Genomic DNA, 18,927 nt, shown 5'->3' on the forward strand with positions numbered 1-18,927 from the left:
TGAATCATAGGTGGTGTGAAAGGTAACTCTTTGCGGAGTTGTTTATAAAAATGCCATTCTAACATTTTTCCTTAGAAAAACGAAAACTGCTGTTGGTGTGCATTGAGGCAGAAATGATGCACCATCAGACTTTTTAGGCTGTTGCAATTGGTGTGATGAGCATGGCTTCAGCACTAAGTTATGTAGTGAGTCTTAAACAAGTGCCAACAAGGGTGTATCTTGTAACTGTTTTACAAAAACTAATGAATGCAAGTTAGTGTTTCGTTGGTGCGTTTTTTGGGGGTAGCATGCCACCATCTCACATGATTTCTGTCACCCTGCTGCTTCCCCCCTTTACTTGTGTGAGGCTGTCAGGCTCCAAGCAGGGACGGTAGTCCCAGAATCAGTTCAAACGTCAGACTTATCACTTACAACGTGGGGCGATGTTTTCTTGAGAATGTGGGGGATCCAGGCCCCGAGGGTGGGTTTTTTTTGTTAAACGCTGGTGTGTAACAAGTGGTGCTGAACTGGTGCTTACCCAGGCCGGAGTCTGGGAGGTGCCAGGAGGGCACAGGCTGGAGAAGGAAGGCCCCGCTGGGAAGGATGGCTCTGTTTTCTCTGCTTCTTCTGTTTACCATTTAACACGGGGGACGATACCCAGCAGCTCGGGCTGCGCCTGCGTGAGGCGGCGGTGCCGGCTCCGCGCTGCCGCGGCCTGAGGTACCGGCCCACAGGAGGAGGACGGGCGACCCCAGCGCGGCTGACGCTGAGGCGCCGGGCAGCGCCTGCGCTCGCCTTCGGCTCCCGCCCCTCGGCGCATGCGCGGCCGCCGCTCAGCCCGCCGCGGCGCGCCATGGCGGGCGCGCTGAGCGGCATGTTCGCCAACCAGCCGCCGGGGCCGCCGCCGCCGCCGGGGCCTCCCGGTGGGCCCGGCCCGGCCGGCCTCATCCCGCCTCCGACGGGGCCGCGCAATCCCAACAACACGCTCGTGGACGAGCTGGAAGCGTCCTTCGAGGTGTGTGGGCCGGGGCGGGGGAGGCCGCGGGTGGGCGCTGCCCTCACGGCGCCGGCGCCCCGCGGCCCTCTCACCTCCGCGCTTCCCTCTCTCTCAGGCCTGCTTCGCCTCGCTGGTGAGCCAGGACTACGTGAACGGCACGGACCAGGAGGAGATCCGCACCGGTGAGGCCCCGGGGGGGGGGGGGGGGGGGGGGGGCGGCGGCGCCCGGCGTCCCCCGCCTCACGCCCGCCGGACCGGGCTGCCCGCTCGGCAGCTTTCGGGCGCTGCCGAGGTGCTGCCGCTCGGCTCGGCTTCACAAAGGCGCTGGATACGCCACGGGTTTATTCTGCAGGCCTGAAATACTGAGGGGCACGGCTGGGGTTGCAGATCTATGGCTAACTTCCCCTAAAACTTCTTGGGAAGTTTTGCAGCTGGATTTGGGCTTCGCCGGGGGGGTGTGTGCCTCGTCATTTGAGGCCAAAAGAGTTTTAAAAACTATTTCAGGGTCTTTGAACGGTGACTCTGGCATAACTCAGGGTTGCTGGCCCCTTCCCAGGTGGAACGCTGTTCCCAGCAGTGGGACGCTCACACGGAAAGAATCCCACCCAGGAATGATCGGGGTCTTGGGGAAAGGTCTGGGTGCCAGCTGGCTCCTGGGGTTGTGTGGGATTATATTAACATGCAATGAAATAACGTGATTCAAAAACTAGGTAGCTAATGTGACGCATTACAAAGCTATATGAAGCAATAGTAAAAGGTGGGAAAGGAAAGCCTAGATTGCTTAGTAGCAATGCTTTAACAGGCACCTCTGTGGGAGCTGTAATTAATATTGAACTGGTACAAACGTGAATTTAAAAAATGGCCTTTGACTACTGTTTACAAGTGTACTTTTCCCTGAAAAATTTTCGAAGCTTGACTCTCAAGCGCTGTTTCGAAAACAGCATAAATGCTTTTGAAAACTCCTTTCTGGATAGTGGGTCATATTCATATGCTGGAATGGGACAACTTTTATTATCAAAACAGTAGTGCATATTATATGAAGGCGGAATATTCTCCTGAATATGCCCCTATTTTAGAACCTTTGAGCTTGTTGCTTGGGCATGCAGTAAAATGTTTTCTTTATTCAACCAAGTTCCACAAATTATTTTGTCACTGTTTGTCATTGTCAAAAATGTAATAAAACTTGGGAAAAAGAGTTGTTGTCTTGCACCTCTAAAAGAAGTTCTGAAAGTTTGCAAAGCAATGTTTTATACAGAGACTTAATGCACATCCTGGTTTTATAAATATTTTAGTAAATCTGAAGATTTTCTTTCTAGAAAGTACTGTGAAAAGTGTTTTTAATAGCATGCAGACAACTACCAGTGTCATCCTGATAACTTCTTTTTTGGAATCTGTTCTTTCTATTTTGTTGTTTTATGTTTAGGTGTTGATCAGTGCATCCAGAAGTTTCTGGATGTTGCAAGACAAACTGAATGCTTTTTTCTACAAAAAAGACTGCAGCTATCAGTCCAGAAACCAGAGCAAGTAATTAAAGAGGTATGTTTGAATTAATTTACCTGTGTTGTGCTAGATCAGATAAGCTGTGTACCAGTACAGTTAATCACCTCGTCCACATTAATTTTGGATTTCTCAACACGATGCTGTATCTTAAGTTGGTAGAACTTCACTGTTAACATAGCTCTCGCCATGGACCTGGAGAAGCTGGATGCATGCTGCTCTGTGGAGTATTGGAACACAGGTGATAGTTTCATTGGAAGAAACAAACTAGTTAGTCAAATTCTGCTGGAATTCTCTGAAATATGTGACCTAGGGGAATGGAACTAGTGCATTCACAGTGCTTCCCCTCTGTTTCATTAGACACTTTTCCATTATTAGAATCCCTATAAGATCAGCTTGAAAACTCAAGCTAAAAAAATTACATGCTCTTTATGTGAGGTGGTTATTCTTATGAATATGGTCTATTTACTAATACACATATTTTCATCCATAGGATGTTTCAGAATTAAGAAATGAATTGCAGAGAAAAGAAGCATTAATTCAGAAGCATTTGGGTAAACTGCGACACTGGCAACAGGTCCTGGAAGATATCAGTGTACAGCACAAGAAGCCTGCAGAAATGCCTCAAGGGCCATTAGCTTACCTAGAACAAGCATCTGCTAATATTCCTGCTCCAATGAAGCAAACATGATCTTTGTTTTTACATATCTGAATATTTTCAACAATGCAAAGCAGTGGTGTTTTTTTTTGTATGCTTTTTGTATAATGTAATTTGTACTACAAATACAAACAGTTAAGACAATTAAGTGAAATAAATTATCTTTTTTCTTTTTTTGCAAAAATATGGATTGGTTTTATATTTCAATGGAAAATACGCAGAGTTGCTATTCAGGATGCTTTCTGGTAGAAGTGTGTTTTCCAGAATGCATCCTGTTCCTTCTAGAAAGGGTGGCCCTAGCTCTCCCCTAACTATATCTTTGCTGGTATGATGAAAATACTTGCAAAGATCACTGTTTGGTTTTACTGGAACATTTAAATGTTTTGTGATCCAGTAATTATCCATCAGTACCACTGTAGAAGCACCCTTAGAATTGTCTGTATCTAGGTCAGATCAAGAGTGTACTTTTTTTGAAGTGAATTGTCCATCTCCACTGGACTTTTGCTCACCTCATGAAGGGGTCTTGAGACATAGAAATTTGATTCTTATAGGATGAAATGAAACTGCAAAATGCATATGCGTCGGGGAGGGGATGTAATGCAGGCCCAGTGGTACTGGTGTTCTATCTGTCAGGCTAGTGTAGAGGTGGTCAAAAATACCTACCCCCAAAATAAAGACCACTCATTGTGGATGTTAGGTCATCGTCCCTGTCCAGTCTACAGAATTAGCTTCTACTGGGGTGCACTATTTAGTAATGTCAATGTAGCCAAAAAAAGATTTCAGAGGTAGAAATAGCAAAGGAGTCCTGTCTCTATTACTAGGCAACAAGCTTAATTCATATAGCCAGGAAAACCACTTTCTAGGGACACCATTCTGGGGACAGAGTTAATTAATTAGAATATTGTAACCCTGGAAATTAGAATTAGTAATTGTGTATTGAACTTCCTAGTGTGCTTTAAAAGTTTTTGGGGCAGAGTGGATGAAAACAAAAAACAGCCCTATATATTTCTGATCTTCTCGCAGATACCAAGGCACACCTCAGCGTTACTTACTGTGCACCATTTTATCCCCTTCTTGATTGCGTGTATAAAAAGTGTCATCTTGCCAAATCTGATGCCAAAGTCTCCTTCCAAGTTCATTTTGGAAAAAATACTGAACAGCTGGGATCAAAGTATTGGCCTGTAGAAGCATTCTGCCCCTTCTGCCACCTTTTTACCACAGGTGAGGTGCAGTGGCTGTTTTGTAGTAAGTGTTTGCATCTGTTGGTACAGTTCTTCCTGGCTGTTTGGTATAAGAAGAGGTTGGCCTGGAGGTGCCCCTCTTCGCACATGTAAAATTTGTTACACAGCTGGGCCCTGCTGGTTGAAATTAAATGGGGACTCAAATCATACAGCGGTTGAAGATGAACTATCCTATCTTAAACACTAGGCTGCTGGTTGCACAATTCCCTGCCTTTCACATTTGTTGATTAAGTACCTGAGGGTTAATTTCTTCATGGGTCTTTCCTCCCAGTAATGAGTTAGCTAGCATGATCTGTTAAATGTAGTTGTTCACCCACTTTGGATTTTGGTGGGCATAAGATCAATATTGAGATAAAATGTATGCAGTTCCCGTAAATCTGGAACTCAATGTATCAGTCTGACTCGCACTTCAGCATAACATAGCACTATTTTGCAAAACATGGAAATGGATGATTTACAAGCAAGTTTTAATGTTCATACTTACATATTATCCTTATTTATCAGGCTGATTGTTACATGTATTGAAGTGCAACAGGAATATCATATTGCAATGCTGACTATACAAAATAGTTTATTAAGCAAACCAGAAAGTATTTCTGAACCAGCCTGCTATAAACATGCTATTCTTGGAGGTATACCGCATGCTGTACAGCTTAAAATAAGTTTAACAAAAACCTATTAAAAACTTAAAAAATTACACTACTATGTGCAGAAATTATTTTAAACAGCTGATGAAGCAAATGTATAAAACTACAGAAATCACCTACAGAAGTAAGATCTTTTTTCAGCTGGCACCAGATTGACAGGACATATCAGAGACCAAATTGCATATTTAATGTAATTGTGGAGTGGTACAGTCTCTTGATTAAAAAGTCTCTTCGCATAACAGTATCCAGAATTTTGCTTTTTCTTCATTTTTTACAGAGGTTGTTAAAATGTCCTGGTTTCGGCTGGGACAGAGTTAACTCTCTTCTTAGTAGCTGGTACAGTGCTGTGTTTTGGATTTAGTGTGAGAATAATGTTGATAACATGCTGATGTTTTAGTTGTTGCTAAGTAGCGCTTTTAAGTTAAGGACTTTTCAGTTCCCCATGCTCTGCCAGCAAGCAGGTGTGCAAGAAGCTGGGAGGGAGCATAGCCGGGGCAGCTGACCTGAACTAGCCAAAGGGATATTCCATACCATGGAACGTCATGCCCAGTATATAAACTGGGGGGAGTTGGCCGGGGGGGGCGGATCGCGTCTCTGGCATCGGTCAGTGGGTGGTGAGCAATTGCATTGTGCATCACTTTTTTTTTCTTTTTTCCCTCTTCTTTTTTTTTTTGTTATATTCCTTTTCATTACTATTATTATTGTTATATTTCATTATTATTATTATTGATAGTATTATATTTTACTTTAGTTATGAAACTGTTCTTATCTCAACGCACGAGTTTTACCTTCTTTCCCGATTCTCCTCTCCATCCCACTGGGAGCGGGGGCGGGGGCGGGGCGGGGGGGAAGTGGGGGAGCAGCTGTGTGGTGCTTGGCTGCTGACTGGGGTTAAACCACGACATGAAAAAATGCATTTTTCTGAACTCCATGCCTGTAACTCCATAGTAATTAGATGTAAGAGAGTGCAGTTGTTCCTAATTACTTACTTGGAAAGTACATCTTTTTTTTTTTTTCTAAATCATATATTGGATTATCATTCCCTAAAAGAAAACAGGACCAGCTTTTCTAGTAATTCTGAGAAGTATGGAAATAGTTTGCTTTAAAATGAAAAATATTTAGTAAACCATTCTTGATCCTGAGGGTCTTGTTTTGGGTCATCTTTGGTTTGTGGTAGTTCATTGCCATGTGTCCTGTGCAAACAAATAAGCATTATCATCACTTACTTACTTAGAATCTTATCAGTATTTAATACTTTCTTCCTGAAAAAACTCATGATCCTATGAATGAATCTGTGCTTACATGAACTGGATGAGGCCAAAAGGTGCCAGCTACTATTTCTAGTGGGATCTGTGCTAGCCAGGTAACTGGGCTAACAGCACTGGTAGTAACACAAAGGAAAGCGTGAAGGAGAGCTAAACAGCTATGGAGAAATATTTGAACATAATTCTCAACATCTCAAAAAATAAACAAAAAGATGCTTCAAGAATATGAAGTCCTGAAAGTCAGAAAATGGCAGCTGCAATTCACTCTTAAAAATATGAAATACATTTTATGTATTAAAAATGTTGGGTAAAAATTTTATTTGGAAATGAAAGATTTATCTGAATATTGACTGGCTTTTATAATCAATCCTATTACGTAGTCCCTGATTTTTCAGGATTCAGGATGCTTTTTTAACATTTTTGTTAATTTCGGTTAGCTTATAGTAGCAAATATGACTTCACTTATGAGTGATCGATTTGAAAGAGTAAGTAAGTAGCAGCCAAGCTACCCTCAGTCTCCCTATACATTTCCCTTCAAAATACAAATCTGATTTGCCTTGGCAGTCACCTGGCATGACACAGAATGCTTTTATCTTTAAGATGTAGGAATTGCCAAACTGGATCCAAGCCCGTGTCCTGGGTTATTGTCTGTCTTTGGCAGCAGTCAGCACCATCTGCCTTCAAGGAAAGAACTCTATAGCACACAATTTACAGGATAACTAATCTCCACTAGGAGATAGGTGAGAAGGCTGGCTTTTGTCCTGAAGTATAGTGGTAGGGGTTTTTTTTTAAATATTTATCATTATAACTGTATAATGTTAACTACATACATTTTTAACTATTTCTTGAAGAGATGATAGTTCAGTCATGTTTATAAAACACTAAACATTGTTTAAATAACTCATAAATTTGAAAAAAATTCAAGCTTTTCAGAGAAAAACCATCAAACTAAGAAGTTTTTAGTTAAGTATCTGCTAATCAATTTTTAAGTCTCTAAACCCTTTGCCAAATGATTAGCCTAGATTCATTCAAATATCTCCTAAAATAAAAATATGCCATTTACATCTACCAAGTGCAAAGCAAGGAAACAAAAGTAAGAAGGAAAACACATCCTTAACAGAACCACTGATACATGCCCGAAGTTTTAAACAGCCATGTTCACTATTAACTACATTCTTAGTTAAATACTTGCAACTCCTCTCTTTTTTTGTAAAGGAGGGGTTGCAAGCATAAGCTCTGCTGGGCAGTGATTATAGCCTATTTCTGCAGTAAAGTTCTGGGTCTATCTGCAGAGAATTGAACACATGGAGTTCACTGCACGACAGGAACCTTACGTCATTGTTTATTTCCAATGTCTAATGTGTTTGAATTGCCTACAAGATTCTGAATACCAATTCATTTATCATCTTACAAGTCACTGCAAAATGGACAAATACCTTGTGGCAGCACTGCTGTCTGAGGACTGTGCTGATGGAGAGCTCACCCTGAGGCAGCCAGGACTCCGGTCTAAGCTTGGAGATTTTGTTATTTGAGGAGCACTTCTTTTTGATCTCAAGTCACAGCTCAAAAAGCTCTTTGCGTAGGAAGCTAAATTCGGAACACTGACAACACGACTGGGCACCTCAACCGTTTTCTTCTTCTGCTTTTTATTGTAACAGAAAACTTCATTACACACGCATTTTTTTTGCACTTTATACTATAAAACTTCAACAATACCTCATTCCCAGATATCTTGTGAGGAGCACCTAAACATGAAGATTCCCATCTTATTCTATAGGCATTTAAAATAAATTCTCAGGGTATGCTGTGAGGATCCATGGGTTAGATAGTCCAATTAAAACAACTTGTGTATTTGACCTTGAGGTTTTAGATACATCAAAGCCGATAGCTTTGCAGAGCTCAGTTAGGTACTTTCCACCAACTTGACCTCCCTTCATTCCATGACTATTTATGGACAGTATCATACAGAGGGGCTGGAATGACAAAGGGCAAATCCTGAGCAGTCCAAACTCAATTCATAATTTTCCTTGATGCATGCAATATCCCAAATAGCAACTCCCAAATCTGCAAGCAGCTCCCAAATCTGCAAGCAATGGCTGTGCTTATCCCAGTGGAAGACTGATGTCTTAGGAGTTCCAGTGTTTATATTTGCTTAAACACCTGTATCTATGTGCATACATACTTCTACTGAATTTATATTATACTTGGCACTTGACTGTAGGTTGGCTTACTGGAAAGAATTCTACTGAATAACATTACCATAAAAAATTAATAGGACCTTTATTGTCCTGATCATCTGTACTATTCAAACAGCAATAAAACATCACGATTTGCGATTTTAATTGCATTGCCCATCTTACCTTCATGGAAGGGGTCAAGCATCCTGTATTAGGGTTGAAAGAAAATGATCGATTCCTGTAAGATTCAGTGTTGGCTAAAAGTGAATGTTGACATTTTCTTCCTTCCTGAGGGGAAAGAAAGTTATGTGTATGGAAACACCTATTTGTTGGAAGTTGGTATGGAAACATACATTTGTCAAAGTATTCCAGAACAGAAAGAAAGTATCAGTCTGAAGCAATGTGTGAAGCACTGAATAGAGCCTTCCAACAGATTCCAAAATATGTATGTACATATAAAAAGAAATCTTACCGCCAGCTGCTTGATAATCTCTTCTCTCTCACTTAATTTGTCTTGCAGACAGCTTATAAGGTGTGTATCTTCTGATCTGGACTCCCACTTTCTTGATTTTTCTTCTAATTCTTTAAGTCTGTACCAAAGAAAATGCAGACCGGAAAAAACTTCCTCAGACCAGGTTCAAGAGATACCTGGGCTGTACTCTGCCCTAAATTCCATGCCTAAAATACAGGGACATAGTCAGGCCTTTCTGATAAAACAGCATTTTTTAAAAATGGGCATCTGCACATGGATTACGTATAAGTATAGAATGTTGTAGACTTCCAAAATAAATTGCCACCAGCGTTAACCCACAACACCTGTCCAGTGTAAAATCCGGCCCCTGGTGTAAAATACTAACAAGCTTGCACATCATATTGCTAGTCTAGTTTCCTAAAGAAAAAAATCTGTATCACAGTATCTATGCATGTCTCTATTCATCTGTTTGCTCTCTTTTCTGACCCAATAACTTTAGAATCCACAGGCTAATTCCAACCATATTTGATAGAGGCCTCAGAAATACTCAATTCCTTTAATTTACATGAAAAGAGAGGCTTGGATATACATGCTGCCTTAGTCTAATGTCCTCTAAGTCAAAATCTGTAGTGTGAGTTCAGTTCTTTAAATACCTTAATCAGGGGAAAAGATTCAAATGAGAACTTACACTTTCCTAGAGATGGTGTGGAAACATACATTTGATTGACCCATGAGAAAACAAGTCATTTCATCAGCCAAGTTCATGAATTTTGCTGCTTGAGAAACAGTGCTATGAAGTTCACCTGCCATACTGAGAAATGTATTACAGAATACAAACCACCATTTTGTGGGGTTTTTTTGGTGAGGGCAAACATTTTTTAGAGGACACCGCCCCCCCCCCCCCAGTCTTATACTCTTAATTTAGTGTATCTCAGAGTTTAGATAAAAAGATAAATCTTAACATCTGAATGGTTTGAGACCTGCTTACATGCAAGTGGGTCTCTCTTCTGGACCTATGCCGCACAGTTGGGATAAAAGAAAAGGACAAGGGATATATATATAATCACAGGGATTATTTCTGAGGGGCCTCTCCTGCTTCTGAAGCACCACAGAACTACTTAACTCCACAGGGGGCTGCAAAGTGCATTTATTTACATGAGTTAGTGGGGGCTGTCCTGGGAAATTTGCAAGGGAGGGAGAATGAGCAAGAGCTTAACTTCAAAGGTGCTGCTCTGCTGAACAAAATTAAGTACAAGATCAGGGATCAAGGCCTCTGGTATCATCTGTGACAAAGATGATTTTACACTTCATAAAATTCCAAGATGCTAAGTGCAGGTTTTAATTTAGCATTGTAAAACTGTATGTATGGTGCTTTACATTAAACAATATTCAGAGTTTATTACAATATATCTGGGTCTTTTTACGTTTGCAAAGGAAATACCTATACACTTCTATTTCAGTGCTTATAATATTCTACCTATGAGTAATAAAAAAATCATACATAGTAAGAACAGTAATTGCAAACAGAACTCATTGCCAGTATAAGCCAGAGTTTATTTAAATGACTTACTCAGTTTCTAAGGAGCAAATCTTTCCTTGGAGATGTGCCCAAGTGTTGCTGAAATCAGATAGTATGTTTTTGATTTCCTTCCGGTGATCTTGTCTCAGTATGTCCAGTTCTTTTTTATGCTTGATATTGAGGTCTTCTACCAGTAGCCTTTCATTGGTATTAAAATATGTCTGAATTCTCACGTTTCAATAGTAGTTTATTATCATTGATCAAAGCATGCAGGTTTGAGGTCTTTTATTGACTACAAAGGTAGTTAAGTGGGCGCAGCTCTGAGCTTCTGCTTACTGATTTGACTTTGACACTAGGAATAGTAATTTTAAGTAATTGGTTATAAAAATTTGGCACATGCAAATCATAAGCCACTATCAGCTTGCAAATCAGAAACAACTATATAGCATAAGACAAAGTCACTGTTGTTAAAAGTAAAAAAGTTGTTATTTATATGCACTCACCAATTTAACTATTCCCCTACCCAAATTATTGGTCCTGCAAAAGCAAAACAAGAGCTGCAAGTTAATGTTCCGGATCTTTCATGGGTTAATTTCAGAGCAGCCTGTATCAGGTGCCTAGGACCATTTGAGCTCTTTGGTTCTACCTCCTGTTATTTGAAGGATTTCTCCTTACATAACTTCCATTAATGCTTCCTTCTCAAATGTTTATTGTAGTAGAGCTACACCATCTATCTCCTGTAAAGATTATCCTCCAGTCCAGCAGCTTTAGCATTTGAGGCCTTTTAGACCTCATCACTGACATGTGAATAATTCTTCTCTTCATGAACAGAGGCTCTAAATTCCTTCAAGGTAGCTGGAGGGCACTGATGAAACTCTCTGGTTTGCAATTCTTTCTGTTGATCTTGCTTCAAAAGCTTGAAATGAAAGACACTTTCAAGTAACTCTCCAAAGAGTGCAAAAGAAAAAAAAAAAAGTTTCTTTCTTATTCTTTAAATATCCACTGACTGGTAGACAGCAACAGAATTACTCTGGCCACTCTGACAGTCTGCCGAGAGACACTGTATCCCTTGAGTGCTTTTCTCTAGACTATATAGGACATAATTTTAAAGATTCCTTTAAGGGTATACTCTTCAGAAATCCTTTTATATATACAGCTTGAGTAGTTAGGGGCCTACATTCTACACCATTGCAGAAATGAATTGAAAGTTACCCATACACCAGATCCCTCAATCTCTCTGCAAAGAGAATGTGTTAAGTATGACCATCCAGAAATTTCAAAGGATTCAACAGCCATACAAATGCACTGGACAGTGAACCCCAGTCTTGTCTTCCATGTAAAAGGTAAGTCCTGCACTTTTTCTGTACACAAATGGGAAGACTGCTATTACTGCAATGCAACACGTGCTCTGAGCCTGTGGCTACGCTAAGAGGATGCGGTCCACCTTCTACAAAGACAGCCAAGACTACAAGTCAGCTTGCCCTTCCTGTGCCCTGACAGCATATTACAGCTCCAGGCTTCCATCAGCCCAGAGGCACTGTCAGTATCTGCTATCACTGCTCTTACTCCCCCAGTGCAAAGCTGGCTGTTACAGCCAAAGCAGAGTCTCACGGAGTACATACGGCATTCTCAAGTGTCCCCTTTAGAGTTAACAACCCATTGGATTCAGCTACAGAGAGTACGTATAAAAACCTGATATTTATTCTCAGAGACTTCTACATTTTTTTAATAGCTCTTGGGTGAATTTGGGATTTGTTTATGTCTTCCAGTGCCTTTCAAAGGCTGACGTTATGCAGATTTTCTCAGGTCACTCCTGTGGGGCTACACTGGACGTATTTCTCTGTGACATATAATGAACAGTTAGTTCAAATGCTTTTATTGTGGCTGAAGAGAAATGTGAAAAGAACTACTGCTTTTGCAAAACTCCGAACCTCTAAAATTAGTACTTTAGAAAGGAGAGATTCTGACACTCATCACATTTAGGACACCTCTGATGCTGGCATTATTATTGACTCTCTAGATAGGACTATGAAGTGTGAACTTAAGGCAAACCTTCTGTGCTGTTTCTCCCTATCCTGAAGCTGTGCAGCTTCTTGCTTCTGCGACTCCAACTCAGCACTGAGTAGCTCCATTGTGTCCTTCAAAAGTAAATTCTCTTTCTTGAGTTCAGAAATTTCACTCTGACATTTTTCCAGTTCATCATGAAGAGATCTGATCTGGTTCTGGCTGCTTCCTTCCTAAGAAAAAGGCCAAATTTAGTTATTCACAGCCTCTAATTATTTAACGCAAAGAGCTCACTGGAATTGTGTGCATTGAATTTTTGTGAACTGATTTTTCAATTATATGTGCAGTTCTATGTGCAAGACAAAATCTGTGATCAAAACTTCCTGAACATATTTTATAGTCCCCATAAAATTTATTTTATTGTAACATTCATTTATTTACTTGTGTTGTAGATTCTGATCTTTAAATAGAAAAAAAGCCTGCCCATAGGGAAAAGATGATAAACAATACTAATATTTTAAAGTGTGACATAAAGGAAGGAAAACCATTCCATTTCTGTAAGAGATTCTGTACACTTCTATTATCTCTGGAGTGAGAAATCTGATACTATTGCTTTCGCAAAACGTAACATGGCAACGAAGTAGGAACTGGATTCTTGCCTGTTGCTTCTTCAGTGTCCTCACACTCCCCAGCTCCATTTGGAGCTCTTCTATTTGTTTCTTGAGATTAGTGCACAATGTCTGTTGCTCAGAGAGTTCCATCCTTAGAGATCCTAGTAACAATCAGACAGACAATCATAAAGGCAGTCAGAGGCCAGCTGGATGGGGAACATAGATATAGACAATGTAGATGAAAACATGAATACATTACATTTTGCTTTGTTCCTCAACTCCTTCGCCATTACTGATCATGGCCTCCTATTACTAGAGAAGTAACTCAGTTGAGCAATAGTAAGAAGATATGGAGCTACAATAGCAATGACTCAACATTGGAATCAGAGAGGTAATTCTGTGGCAGTTGTTTTGCAGACTAAATCACTATAATTTCTTCTTCTAACCTTGAACTTTACTGGAGCACCCCTGAGCTTCTCTGTTAAGTCCACTGGTGTTTTATAGAGGGCCATAAGGCACACTGAGGAGAGCTCTGGTTGTGTTAGAGAAGTACACCACTTGTGTAAGCAGATCTGTCATATACTGCAACTTTTGTGTATATTGGGTACAAGTTTCAGGACGGATCAAATACAAGGAGAAAGAATTTTTTCTGTCTCTCTATTGTCTCCCTACAATTTTTCTTGAAGTTTTTCTTCAGAATTTATCTATTGAACATATATACCTTAGAGAGCAACAAATCTTTCTATCAAATCTGAATTACCGAAAAAAACCCCAAGAAGAGAATCCAGTTTGTACTTAAAGTACTTTCAGATTATTCTTTCTTTAATTAGAAAACCTTTTATAGATGAGCTTTAATCACCTGAGTTCAAACCCAGAGGTATTACAGGTCCTTCTAATGCAGTGTTCTGTTTAGTTCTGAACAGCTAAGGGAACTTTCTAAACTGACTGAACAATACGTATGGAGCAACTGATCTCCATTGCTGAACTCAATAGAACAGACTTGAACCACATACAATAATTCTTCACATCATAGAAAAAAAGAGGAAAGTCATATACACTAACTACAATATTCTATTTAATATACCTGATAATGCGTACTTGAATGTTGTACACCAGACTACTCTCCCAGCAACATTCTGCTGCTGACAGTTGAGAGCTAGGTTAACAAAGAATATTAAGTCTGTATTGCTGAAATTGCAGGGTATGGAAAAGGAGATTCACAAAGACCTGAGTCCCCAGAAGATGGTAAAGAAAATGAATGGGAGGAAAGTCGGTGCTTCTCAGCATATAATCAAGCAGGAGCTGTGCATGACATGAGACATTATACCTAGCAACAGCGTTTGCTGCTTCTGTATCTGCTCGAGTTCATCATGTAATTCTTTCTTTGCTTTCTCTTCCAAGGTTTGTACTTCCAGCCTATGAGACTGATGTTGGATCTTGAAAGTCTCATTAAATTCCTTTTTCAAACGTTCTTCTGCCTCCTGTAAGCAAAGACACCCACCCCCGAAAACAAAGTAGTTGGAGCCTATTTATCACCTTGTTGTTTTACTTGTAATGCCAGGCTGAATCTGGTCTTTCATTGTAGAACTTTTATTTTTATCACCACTTTACATGACATTTCATCAACACAAGAATAAAAATGAGCTGAAGTTAAAAAATAAAACTTAATAGGGACAAGAGAAATTATCAAGATATCATCTACTAGATTTGTTGTACATCATGAAATAATAACACCGACAGCTTTGCACTATTTGGCATTAGAAAGATGTTTTATTATTCAACATACAAAGCCCCTCAGATTTGACCTGTATGTCATTACTTATCACAGTGTGTCAAACAAAAGCTTCTATCTTTCCTTGTATTGTTCTTGGCTAAAACTTGCACTGTCGTTAGAAGTGCTGCAGATACACTGTAAACGATGGAGCAGTTGCTCTGTAGTGGCTCTGAAAGCAAACTGCTATCCTCAGTTTCATTTTTACCAGCTTACTGTCTTCAGCTTGGTTTTTATTCTGAATATATAGACAAGATATTAAATTCTACTTAGGGTGGTTTTACTACATATGTTTTATAAGCAGGTTTTCCCTAAGGTGTGCGATATCAACAGGGACATCTGAACTCCATGTCACAATCACATGCAGATTTTTTAAGTTGATTTTTTTTTCTCAAACAGCAACATTCTTTAGAACCTCAATATAGTGCATTAACATTTTGTCACTGAAATAAATCCACTTGAACCTTTAAAAGCTTTGGTTATCCACTTACAGTATTGATTTCTTGAAGGTATCTAAGGCAATACACATCATTACACATGTCTATTATACTTCTTTTAAAGTATTTATGTATAAATTAATAATGGATGAAAAAGAATAAAACTGAGTCCTGTTAATAATACACTTAGGAAATCCCTTGTATTTCTGAAGCAAGAGCACAACTAGAGGAGCTTGTATTCAGCCTAACTGTAGAGGGTAGGCTATATTATTTTACGAAACTATTTCATTCACACTGTGGTCTACGCTCACATGTTAAAATTAAAAAAAAAAAACAAAGATGATGAAGTTTCAAAATCACAGAATAATTCATGACGTGCAACAATGGCAACCCATCATTAAGATAACTGGAGATAACCAAGTTTTGATAATCAGCTCTAGCTAATATAGTTTATCCCACAAATACAATTTTTTTTTTTTACACTAGTATGTCATAAACTGACCTTGAGTTCCTGATTTTTGCTTTTCTCCAACATTTTTAAGACTTTTTCATGTGATGTCTCCAGCTGCAGTTTAACATTCTGGTTTTCTTTAATGGTGTTTTGAAGATCCTGCAAAAGCTTCTCTTTTTCTTTGTTGGATTGCAGATTATGTTTCTTCAGTGACTCCTTGAAATTATTTGCTTGTTGATCTAATATTTGCTTCAGCTGAGCCACCTTCCAGAAAAGTAAGTCAGCAGGATAGGATTAATGGCTGCATTCACAGTGGAGAGGAATTATGTAAATTTGAGTACATTTTATGACCTTGTGTCACTCTATGAAAAATAGCAACGTGCTTGTTTCATGCAAGGAGCCCTTTTTTCAGTGAAAAATGACATCCCTTTTGCCTATACTGTCTGTTGCCCATCAAGTACTTTTCTTAAATAATTTCTTTTCAAATCGTCTCCATCTCGTACATACAATCCATAGTTCAACTTGCACAATAATTATGGCACAAACCAGGAGACAGGCCTAAGGCTGTGCTTATTGTCATTCTGGAGATGTAACACTGCAGAGTCCATTTATATAGAGCAGTAGGTTAGAACCAAGGGAAACAAGAATTCTGCACATCACGCTTCAGATTTATTTTCTCCCCTCTCTTAGCTTAATTACCAAATACAGTAGACATGTCTATAATGGCTGACACAAAAGTAACAAAAAAATACCCATTTAGAAGAATAACTTGGTGGGGTTTTTTTTGGTGGGGAAGGAAGGAGTCTGTTCTTTTTCCTATTTGGTAGGTTTTCTAAACTTTCAGCAAAAATTTGTATTTGCCCTTCTTCTTAAATTTGCCATTCCTAACATCATAGCTGTGAAATTCTGAAAAACTACCTTCTGCAGAGAAGGCGCATGCATAATTAGTAAAGCCAATTAGCATTTTTGCTGCTGTATCTGACTTCCAAGTCTGCTTTTTTGCTCTGCCATGCCTCCTGCAAAACCTTTGTGTCTCCTGCCTTTTCTTTTTGGGAGCATGTGAAAGAGGATGGTTTGTTTTCCAATTTTTATATACTTGTACTTTCCAGCCTTAGAAAAACAGAATTCAAACTATGAAAGGAAGAAGTTGGCTTCCTTAGAATTTCATGTAACTCTAAATGACTCAAATGATGTTACACACACCTGCAAATTGGATACAATACAGATTATAACCTGTGACTCCATCCTATTCTTTCCTCTACACTAATACATGTTCTTTTTCTCTTCTTCAGTGTTGCCTTCATGTTTTTCCCGTGTATACTGCAGACAGTTTGTTAGTTGAGGAAGCACTGTGGCTTTAGCTAGCTAAATAGTTGCTTGTAACTTCAACTGCACGCTTGTGGTTCTTCCTGATGCAGCATCACAAAAGCTGGATGAAGATTTACTAAGTGGGCTGAGGTGTCTATATCCTTCCACGTTTCATTCTCATAGCACTTTCTGGTATATTTTGCGTTACATGAGAGAAAAGGAGACATGCTGTGCAAAGCCCTTACTTCTCATTAACTTCATGGCCACAGTCAGCACTGCAGTGTCCAAAGGGAGATACTAATGAGCTATGCCAGATCTCTCCAAATCATAGGAATCCTTTCTCACGATGGTTAAATGTACTCCTGCTAGCTCATGGCTTTGTTCTTTCTCAAATTGGTTAAGCATGCTGGCTTCTCTCCTCCAAAGGACGTGTTCTCTCCTTTCCCTCTCCTGAGGCCCTTCTCCATGCCCAGATGGATCACAGCCCTTACTCAAGTACTCTCTAAGCCTCTACTTTTCTCATAGGTTCCCAGCACAGAACTGTACTCTGAAGGCTCAAAATGGTGCAAACCACAGAGCTTGTATCAGTTCCCAGGGTTTCAACTCCTTTCGGAGAAAGGACTCCCACTTTATGACCACAACCTTCAACTGCATTGTACCTTGACTTGTCTTCACTTCTAGTCTCAATTTCTGCTTTTAGTATTTCCTGGCATCTGCTCCCTTCTCTCTAGAATTTATACAAGTCTTTATGTCCCAGAAATTAATCCTGATATTAAAGAAGAAAAATGAATGTGAACCTTTTTTTTTTTGGAAACATCCACAGCTTAGAATGAATTATTTCTACATGATCAATTTGTCCTATTTTAATTGTTTTTTCTACAGAGCAACTAAATAAGAGCCTGAAAACATTGTAAAAACTTGCTCTGTTTGGTCTGTTGGTAGTTTATAATTTTAAGTAAAAAGTTTGTATTCACAGAATATCAGATGAAGATGTTTTATTTCTATGTAAGCATGATTCACGTGAAACATGAATGTTCATGGACTTCATGTGCTGTGGAGATAACTCAAAACCTGTTACTTGAACACACACACATCTCATGAGAACTACATAACTTCCTTTACTAAATCTGGTTTCTGTACCTCTGTAAGCAGCTACAAGAAAGAATTACTGTTCCATTTTTTTAGTAGGTTTATGGCTACATAACTGCTGTTCCTATACACAAGTCAGTGTACTGTGTTCCTTTCATTTAAATAGAGTTTGTCCTTCACTTCAGATCCACAAGTCAGGTTCCTTTTGTCCAATTAATTACTGGTCATTACTGATCATCACTGATCTTGTACTTCGGTTTCCCTCTGAACCCCTTCCAATGGTTTACTCACAAAGGGCCATACTACTGTTATAATTAATGTGGATTTCCTTTACCAGATGGGGTAGATATTTAGTTTATTACATCAGTTTATTACTGATGTTTCACATGTTCTGAGATCTACAACAGTATCTGTAATTTAGACATGACAGAAGTCTGCAAGCAGAGATGAACCTTGTTAAAAAACTCTTTAGCAAAGCTACCACCTTGGGCAGTTGACTTCCTCCTATTTGGTGGCCAAACTAAGCAATCAATAAAACTTCTAGTCAAATCAATCCAAAGGAAACATTTTTGAGTGTACACATCAAAATGAAAAATTAAAATATTTCCTCCAGACTGAATTCAGTGTTTTTAAAACTTAAATTATTTCATCATTTGCAAGGAGACAAATGGCTTTATTCACAGAACACAGGGGAAGAAGAGATGGCAGTGCTGGTTCTGCTTTGTTTGTGTGTGAGAGAGAAAGGAAGCACGGAGGCACAGAAAAACCGAGAGCAAGAGAGTACGTGCGTGTGCATATGAAGGT

The 18,927-nt window shown here is 39.5% G+C and overlaps 2 protein-coding genes across 2 annotated transcripts in view; one reads left to right on the forward strand and one right to left on the reverse strand.

Moving 5' to 3' along the window:
* The first annotated feature begins 832 nt into the window (after nucleotides 1-832).
* On the forward strand, nucleotides 833-5,257 carry MED28 (mediator complex subunit 28). Its single transcript, XM_050896551.1, has 4 exons — nucleotides 833-994; nucleotides 1,092-1,158; nucleotides 2,400-2,512; nucleotides 2,967-5,257. Exons 1-4 carry the CDS (start codon nucleotides 833-835, stop codon nucleotides 3,162-3,164), a joined length of 540 nt encoding a protein of 179 aa, XP_050752508.1. The 3' UTR covers nucleotides 3,165-5,257.
* Nucleotides 5,258-6,106: 849 nt separating this feature from the next.
* FAM184B (family with sequence similarity 184 member B) overlaps nucleotides 6,107-18,927 on the reverse strand; it is a 49,296-nt gene continuing 36,475 nt past the window's right edge. The window contains exons 4-12 of the mRNA XM_050896177.1: nucleotides 15,778-15,990; nucleotides 14,395-14,548; nucleotides 13,116-13,228; nucleotides 12,505-12,689; nucleotides 10,504-10,656; nucleotides 8,934-9,051; nucleotides 8,645-8,749; nucleotides 7,721-7,926; nucleotides 6,107-6,212 (exon numbers count right to left, since the gene is read on the reverse strand). Coding sequence (XP_050752134.1) covers nucleotides 6,122-6,212; nucleotides 7,721-7,926; nucleotides 8,645-8,749; nucleotides 8,934-9,051; nucleotides 10,504-10,656; nucleotides 12,505-12,689; nucleotides 13,116-13,228; nucleotides 14,395-14,548; nucleotides 15,778-15,990 — 1,338 coding nt within the window. The 3' untranslated portion in view covers nucleotides 6,107-6,121. The remainder of the gene's footprint in view (nucleotides 6,213-7,720; nucleotides 7,927-8,644; nucleotides 8,750-8,933; nucleotides 9,052-10,503; nucleotides 10,657-12,504; nucleotides 12,690-13,115; nucleotides 13,229-14,394; nucleotides 14,549-15,777; nucleotides 15,991-18,927) is intronic.

The sequence above is a fragment of the Gymnogyps californianus genome, chromosome 4 (assembly GCF_018139145.2).
Source record: "Gymnogyps californianus isolate 813 chromosome 4, ASM1813914v2, whole genome shotgun sequence".
NCBI lineage: Eukaryota > Metazoa > Chordata > Aves > Accipitriformes > Cathartidae > Gymnogyps > Gymnogyps californianus.